The sequence below is a fragment of the Nanorana parkeri genome, unplaced genomic scaffold, assembly GCF_000935625.1.
Source record: "Nanorana parkeri isolate BGI_ZX_2015 unplaced genomic scaffold, ASM93562v1 scaffold185, whole genome shotgun sequence".
Classification (NCBI taxonomy): Eukaryota; Metazoa; Chordata; class Amphibia; order Anura; family Dicroglossidae; genus Nanorana; species Nanorana parkeri.
Window position 1 is genome coordinate 388,956 of NW_017306453.1, and position 20,970 is coordinate 409,925.

The window sequence follows — 20,970 nt, forward strand, 5'->3', positions numbered from 1 at the left end:
GGGGGGGGGGGTGCAATCTTCTATGATATGGTAATTTCTAGGCCTAATAAGCAAGCTGTAGTCAAAGGACATTGGAAAATAGGCAATGCAGTAGGGGGCACGAATGAATGCCAAAATTAAGAAAATGTTTTAAAAAAACGTATCTCTGCCTACCCAGAACTGCCAGCTCTTCGTAACGGTGCTAACAAACACTGAAAATATAGCTGCTGTCAGCTCATCCTTACATAAAAAGGGGCTGGGGTTTTATATTTCTTTATGTTATTAGCTCTTGCGACATATCTGACCAGGGGCAAATGCTATACACTGCATAATACTGTAAGTGTTCCTTACTTCTATATACCTAGAAAGATTTGGACAAGAAGTTCATGATAGTGGCAAACCCAAACCTCATTCCTAGTCCATGTATGGTTTTATGCTTCCTGCTGCAATATAGTATTTCAGTATCACTGCAGATGCATGGCTTTAGTGTGTTTACAAATGTCTCCTAAAACCAGGCATCCCAACCTGAAAGAATTCATTTCAATAGCCAATAGCAGACTGGCTATTGCTCCGGCCCACTTTTGCTGTCAATCAGCAGAGGAGGACTTGATGTAGAACTTCAAGTCTACCTCTGCTTATTGACAGCAGAAGAGGGCGGGTGCAATAGCCAGCCTGCTATTGGCTATTTCAAATTGAAATAACCAATAGCAATCTAGCTATACATTTCCATGCTGTCTTTTTTTTTTAATTTTACTCTGATGGTGGCCGGTGGTTCCGATGTCGGAGTAATAAAAAAAAAAAAAACAGACAGAAGGGAAAGGTTTACTCTGCTAGATCGAGCAGAGTAAACCTTTCCGGAATAAAATGTTTCTCTCCCAGGCATCCGGGAGCCACTATTTTATAGCGGGAGACTCTTGAAACATCCGGGAGAGTTGAGATGTCTGGCTAAAACATATCTGCCACCATGAATTAGTAAGCTTGTGTTAACAAAATGGGAAGAAAACGAAGACTGACACTGTGCCACGACACTGTTACTTAGGGCTTGTTCGCACCAAATGTGGACCAGATCTGCATGTGTTTCTGCACATGCAGTGCAGTGTGTTTTGCTGCGTTCTTGCCGGGTTCTGTGCTGTTTTTAAATTAATTTTTTTAGCCTAAAATGGGCTTTCGGTGTATTCCAGGGCGTTTGCATGCATTTTTGATGCTTTGCATGCATTTTGTTCATTCCAGAGCAGAAAATATAGGGCATGCTGCAGTTTTTCCACATGTTCTGGAACTGAAAGCTGTGGTGTGAAGAGCCTAAAATACAATTGGAATACATTGGATGCAGTTTTGATGCGTTCTGTAACTGCTCTGCTCTGCATCTGCTCCGTACTTGCTGTGAACAAGCCTTTACTGCCAGTGTAAGCCTCTTCTTATCATATGTATATAGGCCACTTTACAGCACAGGACAAGTCTATATAGGGACCCTCCCCAATGCTGTTGTGTTCCTAAATAAATTTAGTATTTTTGATGCTAAGCTGTAACCAGCTTTAGCATCCTTTTACTTTTTCATGGCTCCTCGGGTCTTCCCTAATCTCAGGGGGTTAATTGCTTTTGCCTATTGCTCTGAAAGAGGTTCCAGCAAACAGAGTCACTATTATGGGTGTGTATCTGACTTAACCAATCCTTTAACTGCCTCCGGGCCGGCCGTAGTAGAAAAACGGCCGGCCCAGAGCTCTCTAGAGGTCTGCTCAGACACGCCCCCTCGCGTGTTGTATAATACATAACGTCCGCATTCTTGTGTCACTCTCCAGCTTCATAAGCTGGAAAGAAGCTGATGGAGCAGATCTCTGCTTCATCAGCTTCTTTTGGGGGGTCCTAGGTGACATTAGGGGTCTTGGAGACCCCTGATGTCTCCATAAAGAGGACCTGTCACATATTTACATATTTTGCTATCACATAGGGAGGGGGGGGGGGGGTTATTAGCCCCCGTATGTGATAGCAATAAAGTTTAGTGGGGGAAAAAAAAAAGGAACAAAAATTAAGTTCCCCAAATTTAAAGTTACACATAAAAAAGCATTAAAAAAAATACAAAAATTTAAAGTCCCCACACATACATACACGCATGCAAACATGCGTCGGGGACGCATACGTGCAAAAAAGACGATTGCGCCCATTATGCCGCACATGTTACATATCGCCGCGAACGTCCGAGTGAGAGCAATAAGTCTAGGGCCATCAATCACTGATAACACTAAACTGATGAGCGGTAAAAGCTTTTAAAGTGTCGCCTATGGCCAATTTTGGGTATGGTAGTTTTCTGCGATTTCGCGGCTGCGTGCAATTTTAAAGCTTGACATGTTTGGTGTCTATTTACCCGACGTGACCCGATCTTTTATATTTTACCAAAAAACTGGTTAAAAATAAATGTTTCCTAACATAATGTAAAAAAAAACGTTTTTTTCCAAAATTTTCTGTAATTTTTCCTAATTATACTAAAAATACCACCAAAATAAATCTCTATCTGTCCCCAAAAAATGGTATAAAATTAATTTCAGTACAGCGTTGCATAACGAAATAAACGTCAGTCAAAGTACCGCAGCGCTGAACACTGAAAAATGGCCTGGCCTGGAAGGGGGTCTAAACACCTGGTCTTGAAGTGGTTAATGGAGAATTATGAGGTGAGTGCTTTTCACTCACCTCATAGTTCTAGCCGACCTGTGACAATGAGACTGTCACAGGTCGGCTCAGTAGATCGGGAGGTGAGCGAACATATACCGGCGTTCGCTCACCTCTCGATCCTGTCACGGCTCCCTGCCGTGACAGGGGAGGGGCTGGGTGCCTCCCCCCCCGCTCCGATCCGCCAGCGCTGACTGGCGGAACGGACGGGGGAGGGGGCGGGTACAGCTGGCTCTGCCTCTAGATAGGCAGAGCCAGCTGTCAGTCACGCAGCTGGGTGGATCCCGGCATAATTGTCGGGGTCCGCTTCAGCTGCTGCGTCTCAGTATACCGCGAGCTACAGTTCATAGGTATGGTTTGGGAGATGATAAATATTTGGCTCACCTTTCTAAAGAATCTTCTTGCTGAAGAGTGTGGCAGAGTAGTTGGGTGGAAGCTACCGCTGGACATTGTGAGAAGGATTCATGGTATATTTCACTGCTCTATTTCACTGCTCTATTTCACTGCTCTAAAAGGCTCACTTGCCAGATTTATAAGAGAGAGATCCACTGCAACTTAGGAAAAACTGCAACTGCTCTTACATTGACATAGATCTGCTTGGCTGTTATCACAGGGACAGCAATTAGTTAGAGGCTCCTATTAAAGGGCATGCCACTACTTGCCCTAATACCTGCCCCTTTTTAGCTCTTGTTGTGTATCCCGCACCCCTAAACCCTCTCTTCTAGAATTGGGTACAGGAATAAAAGTTAGGATGACTGAAGTGACTGACGCCCCACTTATTTTTTCATAGCTCCCAACTGTCCCTTACTTGAAACCCAATCTCCCTGTCCCTTTTTCCTCCTCAGTTGTAGATATCTATGATGAGGTTCTATTTATCTATCAGAAGTGTTATTCTGCACTAAAACCTTTTTCTTATCTCTTAATTATATAAGTTGCTATTTTGAAAAGCCAGTATAAGGGAAAAGTAATGGTGAAAAAAAACAATTCTGGGTTTACCCAATTATTTTTGCATATCAATTCTTAACGGTCTTCATAACTGGGGGTGTAGCAGGGGTGTCCATTCCATTACCTAAATACATTGTGCTGGAAGGTGCCCCTCTTTCTCATTTGATAAAGTTGGGAGGTATGCTTTTGTCCCCACCATACACCAAGAACCAGATCCTTAAATGTTAGTCACCACCCCAAAAGGAGGATTGCTAGACCTAGCAAACAGTTTAACTTGAAACATTGGAATAGCTAATTTGTCTCTACATTGTACTATATGACACTACTAAATATATACTGAATTATGTTGTACGGATTATGTTTGTGGTTATGATTTGACTAAGGGATTGTGTCAATGGGCTTTGGGCTTTTGTTCACCTCAAATGGGTTTTGCGTTCCCATACATGTCTTTGTGAATATAAATCCCACTAGAAAATGGTGAAATGTAGGTCAGAGGTCAACTGCAGGTCAAATGCATGTCAATGAATTCTGTTGACCCTTATACTGACATTGTTGCCACATGAATGTCTCATTGGTGTAGTATCTTTTTTTTTGGAAGTCATTGACATTTTGCTTTGTATTATTTATTGATACATTTTGCGTATCTAAAACTACCTCAACATGTGTGAACTTGCTTGTGGCTACCATAAACACTGTACAAACCTTTTTCTGCTATGTTTGCATTTCCACATTCTACCACTGTCAGGTCTTGTTAAATGTTGATAGGATATAGCATAATCATTGAATTATCCAATGTGGTAGTATACATTCTAATGTGGTATAGATGTCTGCTCCTACTTTACCTGCCTCCTACACCCACTGTAGGAAAATCCTATGCAAATACCTGGCTAAATGTTGGTATTTGTGTAGGGCTAAGAATGCCTTTCCCTCCCCTCCTCGCATGATAGTGCTCAGCTCTGCATAGTAGGAAGCAGGCTGAGTGTTTGTAGCTATAACCCCTTCTCTTTATAGTGTAGGTTATACGGTGCAGTACTCGCTATAACATGAATACAGATTTCCCTTAAGCTCCCAAAGCATTTACATATTTATTTCTGAATGTAATTAGAATTCCTAGCTTTATGCTTACATCTCCCTGAATATACACACATATATAGCTATGACAATGGTTGTAGGCTGTAATAGTAATGCATTTTATATAGCTCAGCTTTACAGATATATACACAGTGCTGTCCTCAGTAGGCCCCCAATGCACAGAGGTTCATATTTTAATTCAGAAGATGTACATATGAATAAGTGATAAGCCCTCAATTATTTACTAACTTTTTATTTTCAAATATGCGTGGTAAAGTTGCATTACCTCCTGTAAATGTCCCTACGAGACTTCTGTATAGACCACTCTGGTGGCTATGTGAATTTACTTCCTCGTATGTCCTCTTTCATCAAGCAATGACACACATTCTTCTAGTAGGCCATTCTAAAACATCTCCTCTATTGCAGTAAATTATAAGTAACTTTACATTAGAAAGCCTTAACAACTTAAACTATAGATTAGCATGAATTGTCTTGAACCATTTCTTATATATACAGTATATATATATATACATATATATATATATATACACATATATATATGTATATATATATATACAGTATATATATATATACTGTATACTGTATACATATACACTCATACATACAAAGACCTCCTGCTTTCCAGCTCCCTCAGCAACTCCTCCCATGCTCGCTCCCAGTACTTCTTCTGTCTCCTACTCTGACTGTCTTTAGGCGATCCCTGTAGACCCATCTCTTCAGGGAAGACTATCCCACGTCAACCTAACCACTGAACTATCACTTTCTCAAACAATTCATCCCCACACAGCTACCTCCTCATGTATCACTTGCCCCTCCCTTTTAGATTGTAAGCCCTCAGGGGCAGGGCCCTCCTTACCATCTTGTCTTGAATTGTATTGTGATTGTAATGTCTTCCTTATATTGTAAAGCGCTGCGCAACCTGTTGGCGCTATATTAATCATGTATACTAATAATAATAATAATAATACATACACATACAGACACGCACACAGGTTACCTTATAGTTTCATAAGTAAATGTGTTCAGCCTTAAACATCTAGTGAGTCATCTAACTGTGTTATATATGCACATTTCAGGGATTGAAAATATCTCTGCTCCATTATTTGACCAACCTGGTATGGCCAAACATTGTGGGTTGTCTCTTTGTTGCACCAGAAAGACTGATATCTTCTTACCATTAGAGCACATCAAAAAGGTAATTAGTTGACACAAGAGGAAAACAAATCCTTAATTAAAGTGTAGCTCTACCATTATAAACTATCCAGTTGACATAGTCAGCAGACAGCAGGAGCCAATAGATGTCTTCATATATCCATTCTATATTCATGTGTCATCTTCCTGAGGGCCATAAAACTCTCATATTGACATACAGGTTTGAAGTTGTAATTCTACCATATTCCCTTGGGATACAGGCCTTTCTATTGGTTCGAGTATCCTATATTGTATGAAAAGATAGCGGAACTCTACAGCTGAAGGTTGCCATACTGAGCCCCTTGAGCTCTGAAGGATTACAAAAGACATGTATAGGCATATGTAGGCACTGTGGGTTCATTGAATGTGTTAGCTTATATAATTTATCTTGCTTTTTAGAGAAAGTAGACATCTCAAAATGTTTTTTTGTTTTGCACTCCTTTTTGTTAATACAGTGTGCAGTAGATTTGCTAATTTGCAGTCATTTTTGTGGTTTATGCACACTGATCATGCACACTGATCATAACATCTTTACTTTTCCCCAAAATAATTATTTATTAAACGTTTAAACGGTCAGTTGTATTATGTCACAGAACAATATCTTCCACAGAAGTATATATCCTGGGAAGTTCTGCTTTATTGACTCATTTTTAATGTTATGCTACCCTCTAGTGGAGATATCGTAAACTATGTTTCATTATAAAACACAATCCTTGAACTATTTTTCTCTGAATTGGCTGTAAATTAGAAACTGGAAATCACATCAGATGGGTTTGCTACATTTAAAAAAAGGCCACCACAAGCAGTTCATGCTCATCCCTGGGGCTCAGCCAGCTGAATTCCCACCAATAACCGGTTCTACTTGTTTGTGAAAGACAGTAATGGATTTCCAGGGCTGTATCACGTCAAACAAGGCCAAACAGCTATATTTGCTCAGGCAGTTATGAAGCTGCTTCTTACTAACAAGCCAAACAGCTGATCTGCGGAGAGATGAATGTGGCAATCCCTTCCAGTCAGCAACAGCCATCACGAGGAAAGGTTGTCACCCTTGAAGGTGAAAAATCCTTTTTATATCACAACCAGTGCAGAATGTGGGATACATTAAAGCAAATACAGTGCTTCTGAAAAGTGAGCTTTTCTGATTTACTAGCTGTCAGAGATTATAAAAGATAAATCCCCGAACCAATGCAGAGCTGAGACTGAAAAAGCAGATCTGATACAGAAAAGATTACAGCGCACATTTGTTCATGAAACTGAAGCCAACTTTTGCCAAATTATGTATGCATTGCCAAGACTTTTGACTACCACCACCAACTACTGTAAATCTGAATCCATACTGAAATCTATTATTATAATTTCATTTGAGAGCTGTGTGGGGCTGAGCATCAACTTTCTAGTAAAGGTCAAGGTGGCCAGTCTAACCCCATGTAACATAAAAAGGCTTCTACTATAATTACACACCATATACTGGATTTTAATTGTGCCATCCCCAGGACCAGTGACCCTTGTGAAGTCACAGTTTCCTGCATCTGCAAATAAACAAATGTAAAAGTCATGTAATTAAATTGAAATTCTTTATTCTTCGAGCCTGCAGGTTTCCTCTGTCCCAGTCATGCTGTTCTTTGCATGGTATAGGTGTGTGGTCAATGTTGGTCTTTTACAGACTCCTGACACAACCAGCCTGACTGCATGTGACCCGTATGCTGTTATCATCTGATCTGTGGATACAACCTGCTAGTGACACCATTGCTGGTGTCTCAAGGTCTACTGACACAACCTAACTGCTAGTGACCCCAGTGCTGGTGCCTCAAGTCTACTGATACAACCTGCTTTACTGCTAGTGAACCCAATGCTGGCGCCTCAAGGACTACTGATACAGCCTAACTGCTAGTGAAACCAGTGCCGGTCTCTTAAGGTCTACTGAACCAACCTACTTTACTGCTAATGACCCCAATGCATGGGTCTCAAGGTTTCCTGATAGAACCTGCTTTACTGCTAGTGACCCCAATGCTGGCGTCTCAAGATCTACTGATACAACCTAACTGCTAGTGACCCTAGTGCTGGTGTCTCAAGGTCTACTGATACAACCTGCTTTACTGCTAGTGACCCCAATGCTGGCGTCTAAAGGTCTACTGATACAACCTAACTGCTAGTGACTCCAGTGCTGGTGTCTCAAGATCTACTGATTCAGCCTACTTTACTGCTAGTGACCCCAATGCTGGCGTCTTATGGTCTTCTGATAAAACCTTCCTAACTGCAAGTGACCACAATTCTGGGCTCTCAATTTGACTCACTGATTTGCTTAGGTGACATTTGCTTAAAATATTTGTATCTCTTTATTTAGAGGTTAATTTTTATGTGTGTTTGGGGTAGTTTATTTTTTTTTCATTTAGGGGCATATTTATAAAGCAGTGCATGTGACATTCCTCAAACATTCACTGGTGTTGAATAATTTAGTGCATACTTGAAAGCATTCACTAGGGAGATTCACACGTAGTGAAGGTTTGGTGAATGTCACATTCACTGCTTTATAAACATGATGTTTTTTGTATTTACATTTTTTAAAATGTGTTTGATTGTCATTTGTGTTGTGTAGTTTATTTTAATTTTTTTACTTTGACTTTTCATTCATCTTCAGTTTTTTTCTTTTTTTTTCTGTGTAAAATTATGAGGTTACTGAGGGCTGTTTTTAGCACAGGAACAGGTTCAGGATGGTTAAAAGGAGCTTCTGTAATACATAGGAGCCATTTAAAGCCTACTGCACTCTTAAAAGCTACAAAAAAACCTTGATTTCACATTCCCCAATAACTCCAATGTTTGCCAAGATGGGGAAATGTTGCAGAAATGTTTCCAATTTTTGCAGAAATTTTAAAAAATCACAATTCGGCTCATCCCTACCACTGACCCAGTGCTGGTTTCTGACATAACTTGCCTAACCTAAGTGATCCCAGTGCTTCTTATTCTCTGCTGATATAATCACAGGGAAATTATTGTAAAATAGCCAAAATTGCACAAGTCCTATAATAATCTCTAATCTTCTTGGTGGGAAATTTAGTTGGCCTCATGCATAGTAAATAGTGACCCACAGCAGTCAGTCTAAAGTTTCCTTTAATCAGATCAATGAAGGATCACATAGGCCTGTTCCTGAAAAAACCCTATAAAATAAGCCCATTAAAATGCTTTATTGTAGGGGCCGCCAAAGTATTTCTCATTATAAGGATAAAGGGTTGTCAAACATATATTGGAGTGTACCTGTTCGTGTGACCATGTCCTTTCAGAGCCATCTTTCACACAGGTGTCCAATCTTAGTTCTGTTCCTGTAGCTCCATGTTTGCTGTCAATGCAGAGGTTAGATGCCACATTTCGAATCTATGAAGGAAATAGGATTCAATTATTATTATAATACAGGATTTATATAGCGCCAACAGTTTGCGCATCGCTTTACAATATAAGGAAGACATTACAGTTACAATACAATTAAACAAATATGGTTAGGGTGGCCCTGTGAGAGCTTACAATCAAAAAGGGAGGGGCAGGTGATAAAAAAGGTGGATGCTGTGTGGTAATTAGTTGTTTGAGAGTGTAATAGTTCAATGGTTAGGTTGAGGTGGGATATGCTTCCCTGAAGAGTTGAGTAGGAGATAGCCAGACAGTTTGGGGTAGGGAGTTCCAGAGGATGGGAGAGGCCTAAAGGAGTCCTGGAGGGGAGCATGGGAGGAGTTGACAAGGGAGCTAGAGAGCAGGAGGCCTTAGGTGGGGCAGACAGGACAGTTAGAGTGATACTTTGAGATGAGGTTGGAAATATAGCTTGGGGCAGAGTTGTGTACTTATTTAAATAAATAAATATTTAAAGTGCACCACCTATGGATCTGTAGGCTTAATACTTTCCCTACCAAGCTCACATATGATTCTCTGTGGCAAGAAGAAATAGAAAATATATATTATGTACAACAATGTGTGTTGTAACATTAGACAGATTGGCAGTTTCTTCCTATTTGAGCTTTTATCACTGAATAAAGACTCTCTCTAACTGATGTACTAGCAGTCAGCAACGCCTGAGTGTGTATAACCTGATTAATGCCAGGGCTGTAGCTACCATGGGGCGAATGAGGCACTCGCCTCAGGCGCAGCTGAGACACTACTGCTGATCACTGCAGTGTTTGTAAACAACTGGGGACACATAGTATTATGTGTCCCCTGTTATCAATGAACAGGAAGTGCTTTACATCAATTCCTGTTCAATCATGAGTTTCTCAATGGGTGAAATCACTCACTAAAGAGGCTTCTACCCATTGATAACCGGATGATAGTAAATATTTTACTATCACCAGTTTCTGAATAAATGAGAAGCCTCTTTACTGAGAGCTTTCCATTCATTTAGTACAGAGTCTGCAGAAAAAGAGATTGAGGACTCTGTTACTATTTGAAATGGTGAAGTGTCAGGGGTCTTGTTAGACCCCTGATGTTTCTCTGAAGCCGCCCCAACAGTAAAAAAATAAATAAACACATGAGCAAAGATCGAAAATTGGTTTCAGACAAAATGAACGGAAACAAAGAGGGACAAGTGAGGAGGAAAGATGGATGGAGGAATTTGGTTCCAATTGAGGGACAGTTGGGACATATGGAAGAGGTCAGGTACATTCCATAATATGTACTAAATTCAAAAATATGGGTTTTCCATACATAGCCCACCCTACAGCAGAGGTGTCTGGCCCCACGGAGGAAGAAACCCCTGCCAGACACAGCACAGGTAAAGCAGCGTAAAGCAGTACCAGTATGAGGTCTGTGTTACCATTTCCTTTTTTTAATGTGGGGGCTTATTATACAGTTTAAGCCCTCATTCATACTAGAAACGGCGAGCACGTACAGCTCCGTGCTGTGTGCACGGCCGTATCGGGCAGCTGCCGAGAAGGACAGGTGCTGCGTGTGATTAGTACGCTGCCCTTGTCCTTCTCTATGGGAGTATGCGGCCGTACGATGCCCTACGCTCACCCGCCCTGCACGTCTGTGTGGGTGTCTGTACTCGTCCGCTAACAGGATGGATCCTGCCTGCGTCCGAGCCAGGAAACACACACCCGTACGGACCTGCACTTGGGGTGAGCGTAGGGCGGTGTACGGCCCTACGCTCCATAGAAAAGGACGGGCGTTACGTACTAATCACACGCAGCACCTGTCCTTCCCGGGAGATGCCCGATACGGCTGTGCACACAGCACGGAGTTGTACGTGCCGGCCTATTCTAGTGTGAATGGGGGCTTAGGAGAGTATGTAGTGAAAATAGTGAGGCCAGAGCTTCAGCATGACAGCCAGGAAACATTTTCAGAAGAAACTCAACATTTGTAGGATATGTATTAAAAAAGGGAAACATTGTCTGTTCACACTGTGTGGTTATGTAGCCTGCCTCCCAACTGTCCCTTATTTGGGGGGACTGTCCCTCGCTTGTACCAAAATCCCCCTGTCCCTCTTTCCACCTCAGTTGTCCCTCTTTTTGGTCTGATGTATTGATATCTATGAAAAGGTACTATTTAACTACCAACAGTGTTATTCTGCACTAAATCCTTTATCTTGTCGGTTATGTGTTTAGATGAAGCATTGAGATCTTGAGGAATGCTGAATTAAGTTTTACTTGCTCATAAGAATGTTGCATACATGTATACAGGATTACAGCATCAAACAGGAAACATATAAATCGTAGATAAAGATGCATTAGCATAGAGACTGAAATTGCATTACAGCTCCATCTGGTGCTCAAAATACATATTTACAGTCAGCAACACTATCAGTATGCTGTTGCATCTCCCAACATATCTTATCTTGTAATCCTCTTGTTTACTATTTTGAAAAGCCATTATAAAAGCAAATTAATGGTGGAAAAATTCTGGGTATAACCGAACACTTTTGGCGTATACATATTTAATGGTGTGGAAAACTGCGCTAGGGGTGTGTCTATTGCGTAAACACCTAGTGCTGGAAGGCATCACTTTTTCTCATCTCAGAAAATTGGGAGGTATGATATATTACAGATTTAAAATTATACGGTGACAAGAAATACTTGCAGATGGTATAGTTATCTTGCTGTCATTTGGCCCTGTTGAAATCAATGTATTGATGTAAAATGAACCAGTCAACCAGGAGTTAAAAGTATTATTTAGCCACAACCACAATATATTACTTGTGCTGCTGATTTGCATTTGAATAGAATCTGATGACGCTATAGTTATGAGTAAACCTTCACAGAGGCTTCCAAGATATCTGCAAATGGCTATTACGTTGATGGCAATAATAGAACACTCCTAACGCTATTATCTAATTCAGTTTACCCCAAGAGAAAGGCAAGCAGAGTGTCTGACAGTCTAGATTGTTGTTTCAATGATGAAGTACTTTTCTTGCATCACTGTTTGAAAAATCCTTTGTCATGCAAGCCAGCAGCATTACCTGTAGCAAAATACTGTATCTACGCAATTCCTGCTTTCTTTGTCTGAGTTAGTTTGTGTGCCCAAACAATAAGAAAATAGTCTGTATCCCAACACATTACGGTGTACAGATTGTGTCCTGTGAGAGGAAAATAACCTCCTCCATCATGCACTAAGTACATTCCTCCATCATGAGATATTGCAGCTTCAATAATGGATAGTAAAATGTGTTTATGGCTTTGTAGGGGTACTCTGGAAATGGCTAGTTAGACTTCTGCTATTGTAGGAGAAAATAGGGAATATAAATGGCTGATTGTATTAGAAAATAACAGATGGAGGTAGGTAGGTTGGTAGGTAAACAGTTTCTGTATACATCACCCAGATGCAGGGAACAGTGTAATAATTATCATTAATACAAAGCACAATATGTTCTCTGCGAGTTCAGCCAGCATTCAGAAGGATGTTATTCACATGTGATGCTGTTAGGAAAGTGGAGATGGTATTTTTTGTTTGTCATTTAAATCTTGTGAATAATGGTAAACAGTAAATGTAAAATCGCAGCCTCTGTACAAATGTTCTGTTTTTAATGCTGTGTAATAAAAAGGCCAAAACAGAAATAAATCAATAAATTATAAGCCATAAGACAAAAGTCTCAGGCTTTCATACCCAAACATTAATTGGAGAAAGCTGGTGAATGCATAAGGAATACAATGAAAACAAATTTAGCTTCATGATTTTGTGTGTAACAGAAAGAGCATTTGTGACAGAATGGGAAAAGAAACTAAGCTCTAAAAGACTGAGTTTCCACCCCCTGCTGTCCTGCATCTGGGTGCTTGTTTGTGTTGTCAATTTCAGTTAGGTTGCAGTGAATTTTACAGAGGTTTAACAGAATCATGTTAATGCTGACCATTCTGGCTTTTAAGATGTCAGTTTGACAGCTAGGTCATGCTCTGTCTATCAGGAGTGCTGACAGAAGCTTCCATGTAAATAAAGCCTGTAAACAGTGGTTGCAGACTTCATTCAAACATGCTGTAGCTGTTACATTGTATTTTGGTTAGTACTTTTGTACAAATAAAAAATTGCCCTTAAAGTCATACCTAATAAAAAAGGATATAAGATAAGCGATACTCAGACCATGGCTTCCAGTCTCCTCTCCCAAACAATGGTTTATGTCACTCCTCATGCCTCAACTGTCGTGGGACCAGGAGTGCCCTCTTACCTGGGGTCCGATGGGCACAGTGGAGATTGTAGGGTCCTTCTTGGGGTGATTTGGTGCCCGGCGGTGGCTGGTTGCGGCTGCACAAATGCGCGCGTACCTGCGCATGATGTTCGTGCGTGACCTGCGCACACACGTGACGTTGCCGTGGTCGATTAGTCACTTGTGCTGATGATTGCCAAGGTGGGCCTTGCAAGCACACCTTCTCTCCTAGCCATCCCATTGGTTTCCAGGGACCTGTAGCTTCCTCATTGCTCAGACAACAGAGGCGTTTCTGGTCCCTGCTGGTTTTAATTCCAGCCAGAGCCAAGACTTGTTGCTAAGTTATTCTGCCATACCCAAAGCAACTACGAAGCCTCATCTCCTGTTTCCCATTTCCTGCTTTCCTTCCCCGCTATTTGGATCTCCTGGTTATCGACCCCTGGCTTGATTCCCCGTTTATGATACTTGCTGCTGCCTCGACTCGGACTATACTCTGACAATGCATTTTGGATTCTCCTATTTTGTACCTCAGCCTGGACTCTCCCTCTGGTATTGTTCCCTGCTATTGGGTTCTACTCCAGCAAACAGGGAGACTCCGCTCCCTCCCTAACATCAACCTATGAAAGCTGAGGAACCCAAATCTTGCAAGAATGCTCTTCTTGCTTACACTCTAATCGATTACAAGCTCATCCACCTTCTATATCCTCCCTTTATACAGTAATAGATTGTAAGCTCTCTCTAATAAATTATTTCACCTTCAGTAATCTCCATTATACCCTAATAGACTGCAAGTTCTTCTACCTTTTCTATCCTTCCTTCAGTGGCGGACCTAAGAAACAAAGGGCCCAGGTGCAAAAAAAATTCTCGATCAGGTGGCTTACAGGTTCTATGGTGGATTGTGTGGGGTTAAAGGTGGTTTGTGCGGTGTTAATGGTGGTTGTGCGGCTCTCAGGTGGTCTGTGCGGATTTATTGGTGGTGGTGCAGCTCACAGGTGGTCTGTGCAAAGTTAAGGGCAGCTGCGCAGCTCTCAATTCATATACTGAGCCTCGCAGGTATACCTGCCACTGTACACATATACATGACCCCTCTATACACAACTCCCTCCGTGATATACATATACAGAGCCCCACTTCTCACAGGTGTGCAGGGGCGGGGCATGCAACACAGACACACTTCTCTCCCGCCGCCTGTTACTAAGGACGCGGCCGGGAGAGGAGGTGAGTCATAGGACCCGCCCCCTTGCTCAGAAGCCCCTGTGAGCCGAAGAGTGATCTCCACCGCCACGGCCGACTTCAAAGGGCGCCACGACCGACTTTAAAGGGCCCAGCTCAGTCCATTGTGCAGGGAAGAGTGATCGCCGCTGCCGCGGCCTACTTTAAAGGGACCCGCCGGGAGTGGATCTCAGTGGGCCCCCCAACTGCCTCGGGCCCCGGAGGCGGCCGCACCGGCTGCACCACCGGTAGTTCCGCCCCTGCCTTTTTTATACACAAGAGATTACAAGCTCTTCCGCCTTCTGCATTCTCCCTTATACCCTAATGGATTGTAAGCTTTTCCACCTTCTATATTATCCTTTATAACCTAATTGAGTGTAAGCTCTTCCACTTCTTCTCCTTCCTTATACACTTGATTACAAGTTATGCCATCTTTTGTATCCTTGTTGTACTTATTTCCTTATCACTAGGGATGAGTGAATCAAATGAGCCTGGGATCTAATCAGTGATTTATCAACTGTGCCCAGGTTAGATAAAGAAATTAGTTGGGCTGCAGGAATGAGCAATGATAAACTCAAACCGCTAGCACCAAACTAAAATGTATGTACACCAATGCTAGAAGCCTAGCAAACAAATTAGAGGGGTTTGAACTTATGCTCCTCGAAGAGGACTTCAATATAGTGGGAACAACAAAAACATGGCTAGACAGCTCACATGGCTGGGGAACTAATGTAGATACAACCCCCTAGGGACAGGGTTTGTAGAAGGCAGAGGGGTATGCATGTATGTGAAAAGCCATCTAACTGTGCACATGCGAGATGACCTCACAACAGAGAGTTGCAATGGTGTTGTACTAGAACTAGAAAAGACTGAAGCTATCTGTAAACTAATTGTGGGTGTGTATTATAAACCCCCGAACATAAGTGAAGAGGAGGAGGCTCACCTACATTCCCAAATAGAAATAGCTGGTAAGCAGGAACTAAGCATAGCAAGCCCAGACCATTACTCATACTCAGGTGAGAGCAGTAAACTATTTCCCTGCTGAATAAATTCCCCTCTGCAGTTGTTCAACCTGTGGTTCTTCCTGCAGGCTGACATGTCACTGTCTTGTAGCAAGAGGAACCACAGAACCCAGCAGGGAACCATGTATCCAACACACCTGAAAATTCTGGATAGCAGTGGAATCCGGTGCTCTTCATGAGAGTGAACATTTATTGCACTGCCCCCAGGAAAGGTAAATATTACCATTCTTACTTTAAAGGATGGCTTAATAGAAAAATGTATATACTACTGAAAGGGTCGCATTCACTTTCTGTTTATGACTAGAGGTAAGGGGGATTCCACCCTTCGTCTCCAACTCATGTTCCCTCCACCTCCAACAACATCTTCCCACCTCCTAGGTCTGCACTATAACTGGAGACAGGGGAGAGCATAACCTGTGGTGTTAATGCTGGTGTCACACTATTTAGCAGTGCAGGCCAGAAGTGGGGGCAACATTTCTAAAGCTCAAGGCTCAGCTTTAACTGCTACACTGGGTTAATTCTAAAAAACATAGTAAGGCAATGCTGAAATGCAGAAAATAGCTTTCATGAAATGACCTGGAGAAAAGATTTTAAATTGGAATTTGACCAACTGCAATGGACAACTTTTTTTTCTACCCTTTTTTCTAGTTTTTGTATCTTGCAAACACAATTTACTAATAAAGAATTTTAACTAGGAATCGGAGGGAGCCAAAATAGACTTAAATTATCACTTCATCTTGAATTGTTTGTGATGTTTATGAATCATACTTATTATCTTGCAGCCTTATTCACAGGTAGTGCATAATTTGATGATCATAAAGATAGGAAGCGTATCTGATTATTCAGTTAGTTGAACAGGAAATTAATAAAGCTGTTATTGTCTACTGACAGAGAATAAAGCACTCTTGTAGTCTGAAATGTACAGAAAGAAACAATGTCTAGCAAGAAAGGACTCTTTGATCAAGAAGAGAGAGAATATAAGAACAGATCAGAGAATGACTCAACATTATAAAAGACTAGCCATCATCTACTGCACACAAAAGGTTGCAGCTACTACTTATAAACATCTTTTTTAAGGAGTTATGAAAAGTAATTAAAATCATATTTAAAGAAGAATTAGGTACCGTATATACTCGAGTATAAGCCGTCCCGAATATAAGCCGAGGTACCTAATTTTACCAAAAAAAACTGGGAAAAATGTACAAATCCAAATACGTGGCAATAGGTATTTGAAGCAAGCTATACACATAAAATAACATTCAATCATTAACCCAAGAGCAGTAGATTTGGCTAGATAGGTACGTATATAGGACAGGGCATTTTGTTCAGTGCTGGCAGACAATGAGCAATAATACTGTGAATGGAATATGTGTCTATAATGCTCCACATAGAAAATTTAGTTGCAAGATGCCACAGGAAACATGACCCACCAGGTTATTAAAAGAAACAAGGTTTAAAGTCCAGTTGTAGTTTGCCTCTGAACTATAGAATTTGAAGCGGGTTGAAACAAAAAGGTAAGATCTAATTACATAGTTACATAGCTACATAGTAGTTATACTGTTTTTTAGACATGTGCACCAGCAAAAAATTTGTTTAGTTTAGTTTCGTTTTGAAAAAAAAAAAAAGAATTCGTTTAGTTTAGTTTAGTTTTTCGGGTCCGAAATTAAATTAGTTTCGGATGAAATTCGTTAGCGGTAGTCCTGCCGAAATTCGTTTATGAAAAAAAACCCAAAAAAACTTTACTCCCCTTGTCTGGACGTTAGCAATGGCAAGCCTGTGCTTTAACCTCTACTCTATAGCCTCTGTACTTTAAGTATAGAAGCATTTGATATATATGAATGCAATATGTAGCAGTTGACAGCTGAGTATGTCAAATGGGCGGAGGGAGCCGTGACGTCATGGCTCGCTCCGCCCATCTGTTGACTTTCAAACTGAATGTCATTTTTTTGCGGCTAGTTTTCGGATTCGAGCGGGACTAGAACCTGCGACCTTAACAATGGCAAAACTGTCCCCTACCTTCTATGCTATTGCTTCTGTACTTTAACCATACAACTGTTGGAGAGGGTAACTGTTGTATTTTTTTTTTCCTAATGTCATTTTGCTGCAACGAAATTCGTTTAATAACGAATTTCGGGAAATCGGGAATTTCGGATTCGTTTGCATTCGACTTAGCTTTAATTCGGAATTCGGATGCATCCGAATCTCCGAATTTCCGAAAATTCGTCCAAAACGAATTTCGGAACGAACCGAATCGCACATGTCTACTGTTTTTTTTTTTCCCAAAATATTTTATTTAGGTTTAAACAAGGTCACCATGTGACCGTAAGAATACAGTACATTAAACGTATTTGTTCTCTTTTTTTTTTTTTTTGCTTCTCATGTCTACTGTTTTTTAATGCCCTACCAGAACAATCCCATTGCTGTCAGAAGTTTGCGGCTAAAGACCATCACTATGCAGTCATTACTGCAGCAATGCAATCAACAGGGAGGGTGGACTTTGCAAATTGCAGGGCTGTAGTTGTGACATGGCAGGGGGTATGCCAGACCACTGTACAGAAATTCATAGTACTTCTAGAAGTAGAGCGCATAGAACCCAGTGGTCTTTAGCTACATACTGCTGCTAGCTTTGGAGTTTTCTGCTGTTACAGGGGGGAAAAAAAGGCAGTATGAACTTTCCTTTTTCATCCATGTTAGGAGTAAATATGGATTTTAATTGGGCTTTGAAGAAGAACTATGGGGCAACCTTTTTTGTCCATAGTTCTCCTCAGAGAACGGGAGGTCACGGGAGGTGGCGGGAGGTGTGTCACGGGAGGTGTGTCAGGGTCACGGGAGGTGTGTCCTCCCGGAAACCAAAACTCAGTATATAGCGGGCTATTGCGCACTATATGCTGAGAGTACTGCAGCCAGGATGGATCCCAACAATACTGTCGAGATCCACCCAGCTGGCTGATTGACAGCTGGCTCAGCCTCTCAAGAGGCAGAGCCAACTATGCCTGCCCCCTGCCCCATCCGTTCCATCGGTCAGCGCTGGAGAAACAGAGAGCAGAGAGGGGGAATGAATACCTGCGGGAAGCGGTGACTGACAGGGAGAGGACCGGCAAGTCAGCGACGGCATTGTGTTTTCGCTGACTATCTGATCAATAGAACCCACCTGTGACAGCTTCTTTGTCACAGGTCGGCTTGAATTATGGGAATTAGTGTTTTTCAGTCACCCCATAATTCTCCTGGTTAGTTAGTCTGTAGGCCATACTTTTTCATATTTTGGATAAACCAGGGAAGGGTTGAAACTGCCACTGTGTTCTGGTTAGGGACATTTCTCCTCACTTCTTGTTTCATTTACAGATGGTCACAGGGACAAAGAGGGGAAATCTCTTCAAAGGGCACATAACAATGGAGCGGGTAAAAACACACTGGAGGGAATTTATCAAAAGTGGACAGAAACTGGAGCAGTTGCCCATGGCAACCAATCAGCATCTCTCTTCAGTCTGCTCAGTTGGGATTTGAAAATGAGAGATAGAAGCTGATTGGTTCCCATACAAATCTGCTCCAGTAAATTCCCCCCACTGAATCTCTTTTAAGTTGTTATTGCTGCTGGTGTCTTTCTGTCCGGCTGACAACTGTTTTCCTAATTTCTTGTCCTGGTGTCAAAAGGACAGACACTGTAGAAAAATGTGGCCAGTGGAGAAACACAGAGGCTCTAACGCTCAGCTAAGCTATCAAAAACAAAATTTGCATTGATGCATAGATCAAAGCGCTGCGCAAACTGTACTGCTAGCTTTGGAGTTTTCTGCTGTTACAGGGGGGAAAAAAAGGCAGTATGAACTTTCCTTTTTCATCCATGTTAGGAGTAAATATGGATTTTAATTGGGCTTTGAAGAAGAACTATGGGGCAACCTTTTTTGTCCATAGTTCTCCTCAGAGAACGGGAGGTCACGGGAGGTGGCGGGAGGTGTGTCACGGGAGGTGTGTCAGGGTCACGGGAGGTGTGTCCTCCCGGAAACCAAAACTCAGTATATAGCGGGCTATTGCGCACTATATGCTGAGAGTACTGCAGCCAGGATGGATCCCAACAATACTGTCGAGATCCACCCAGCTGGCTGATTGACAGCTGGCTCAGCCTCTCAAGAGGCAGAGCCAACTATGCCTGCCCCCTGCCCCATCCGTTCCATCGGTCAGCGCTGGAGAAACAGAGAGCAGAGAGGGGGAATGAATACCTGCGGGAAGCGGTGACTGACAGGGAGAGGACCGGCAAGTCAGCGACGGCATTGTGTTTTCGCTGACTATCTGATCAATAGAACCCACCTGTGACAGCTTCTTTGTCACAGGTCGGCTTGAATTATGGGAATTAGTGTTTTTCAGTCACCCCATAATTCTCCTGGTTAGTTAGTCTGTAGGCCATACTTTTTCATATTTTGGATAAACCAGGGAAGGGTTGAAACTGCCACTGTGTTCTGGTTAGGGACATTTCTCCTCACTTCTTGTTTCATTTACAGATGGTCACAGGGACAAAGAGGGGAAATCTCTTCAAAGGGCACATAACAATGGAGCGGGTAAAAACACACTGGAGGGAATTTATCAAAAGTGGACAGAAACTGGAGCAGTTGCCCATGGCAACCAATCAGCATCTCTCTTCAGTCTGCTCAGTTGGGATTTGAAAATGAGAGATAGAAGCTGATTGGTTCCCATACAAATCTGCTCCAGTAAATTCCCCCCACTGAATCTCTTTTAAGTTGTTATTGCTGCTGGTGTCTTTCTGTCCGGCTGACAACTGTTTTCCTAATTTCTTGTCCTGGTGTCAAAAGGACAGACACTGTAGAAAAATGTGGCCAGTGGAGAAACACAGAGGCTCTAACGCTCAGCTAAGCTATCAAAAACAAAATTTGCATTGATGCATAGATCAAAGCGCTGCGCAAACTGTTGGCGCTATATAAATTCTGTATAATAATAATATATAGATGGGCACATCAAAAGAGAACATGTCATTTATAATGCCATTTCAGTCATGGAAATAGTGTTTTTTAAGGCATATAACGCTAATATGCACTAATATCACTAATCTATATTACACATTGTACAAGCCCAGGTAAAAGCACAAGTTAGCATTTATGTGACCATGATGAGGTAATATCACTACAGTTGCACATTTACATACCCCTGGCAGAATTTTTAAAATATCAGACATTTTTGGCTGCACCAATACCTTTAAAAAGTGCCTAGAGAAGCCTCAAAATTTCTGCAATAAAATTATTTAAAATGATG

At 41.7% G+C, this 20,970-nt stretch overlaps 1 protein-coding gene across 2 annotated transcripts in view; it reads right to left on the reverse strand.

Moving 5' to 3' along the window:
- The window catches only part of GALNTL6 (polypeptide N-acetylgalactosaminyltransferase-like 6), a 996,922-nt gene that overhangs the window by 17,763 nt on the left and 958,189 nt on the right, over positions 1–20,970 (reverse strand). For both annotated transcript variants that reach the window (XM_018555137.1, XM_018555136.1), the window contains one exon: positions 9,121–9,237. In XM_018555137.1, coding sequence (XP_018410639.1) covers positions 9,121–9,237 — 117 coding nt within the window. The remainder of the gene's footprint in view (positions 1–9,120; positions 9,238–20,970) is intronic.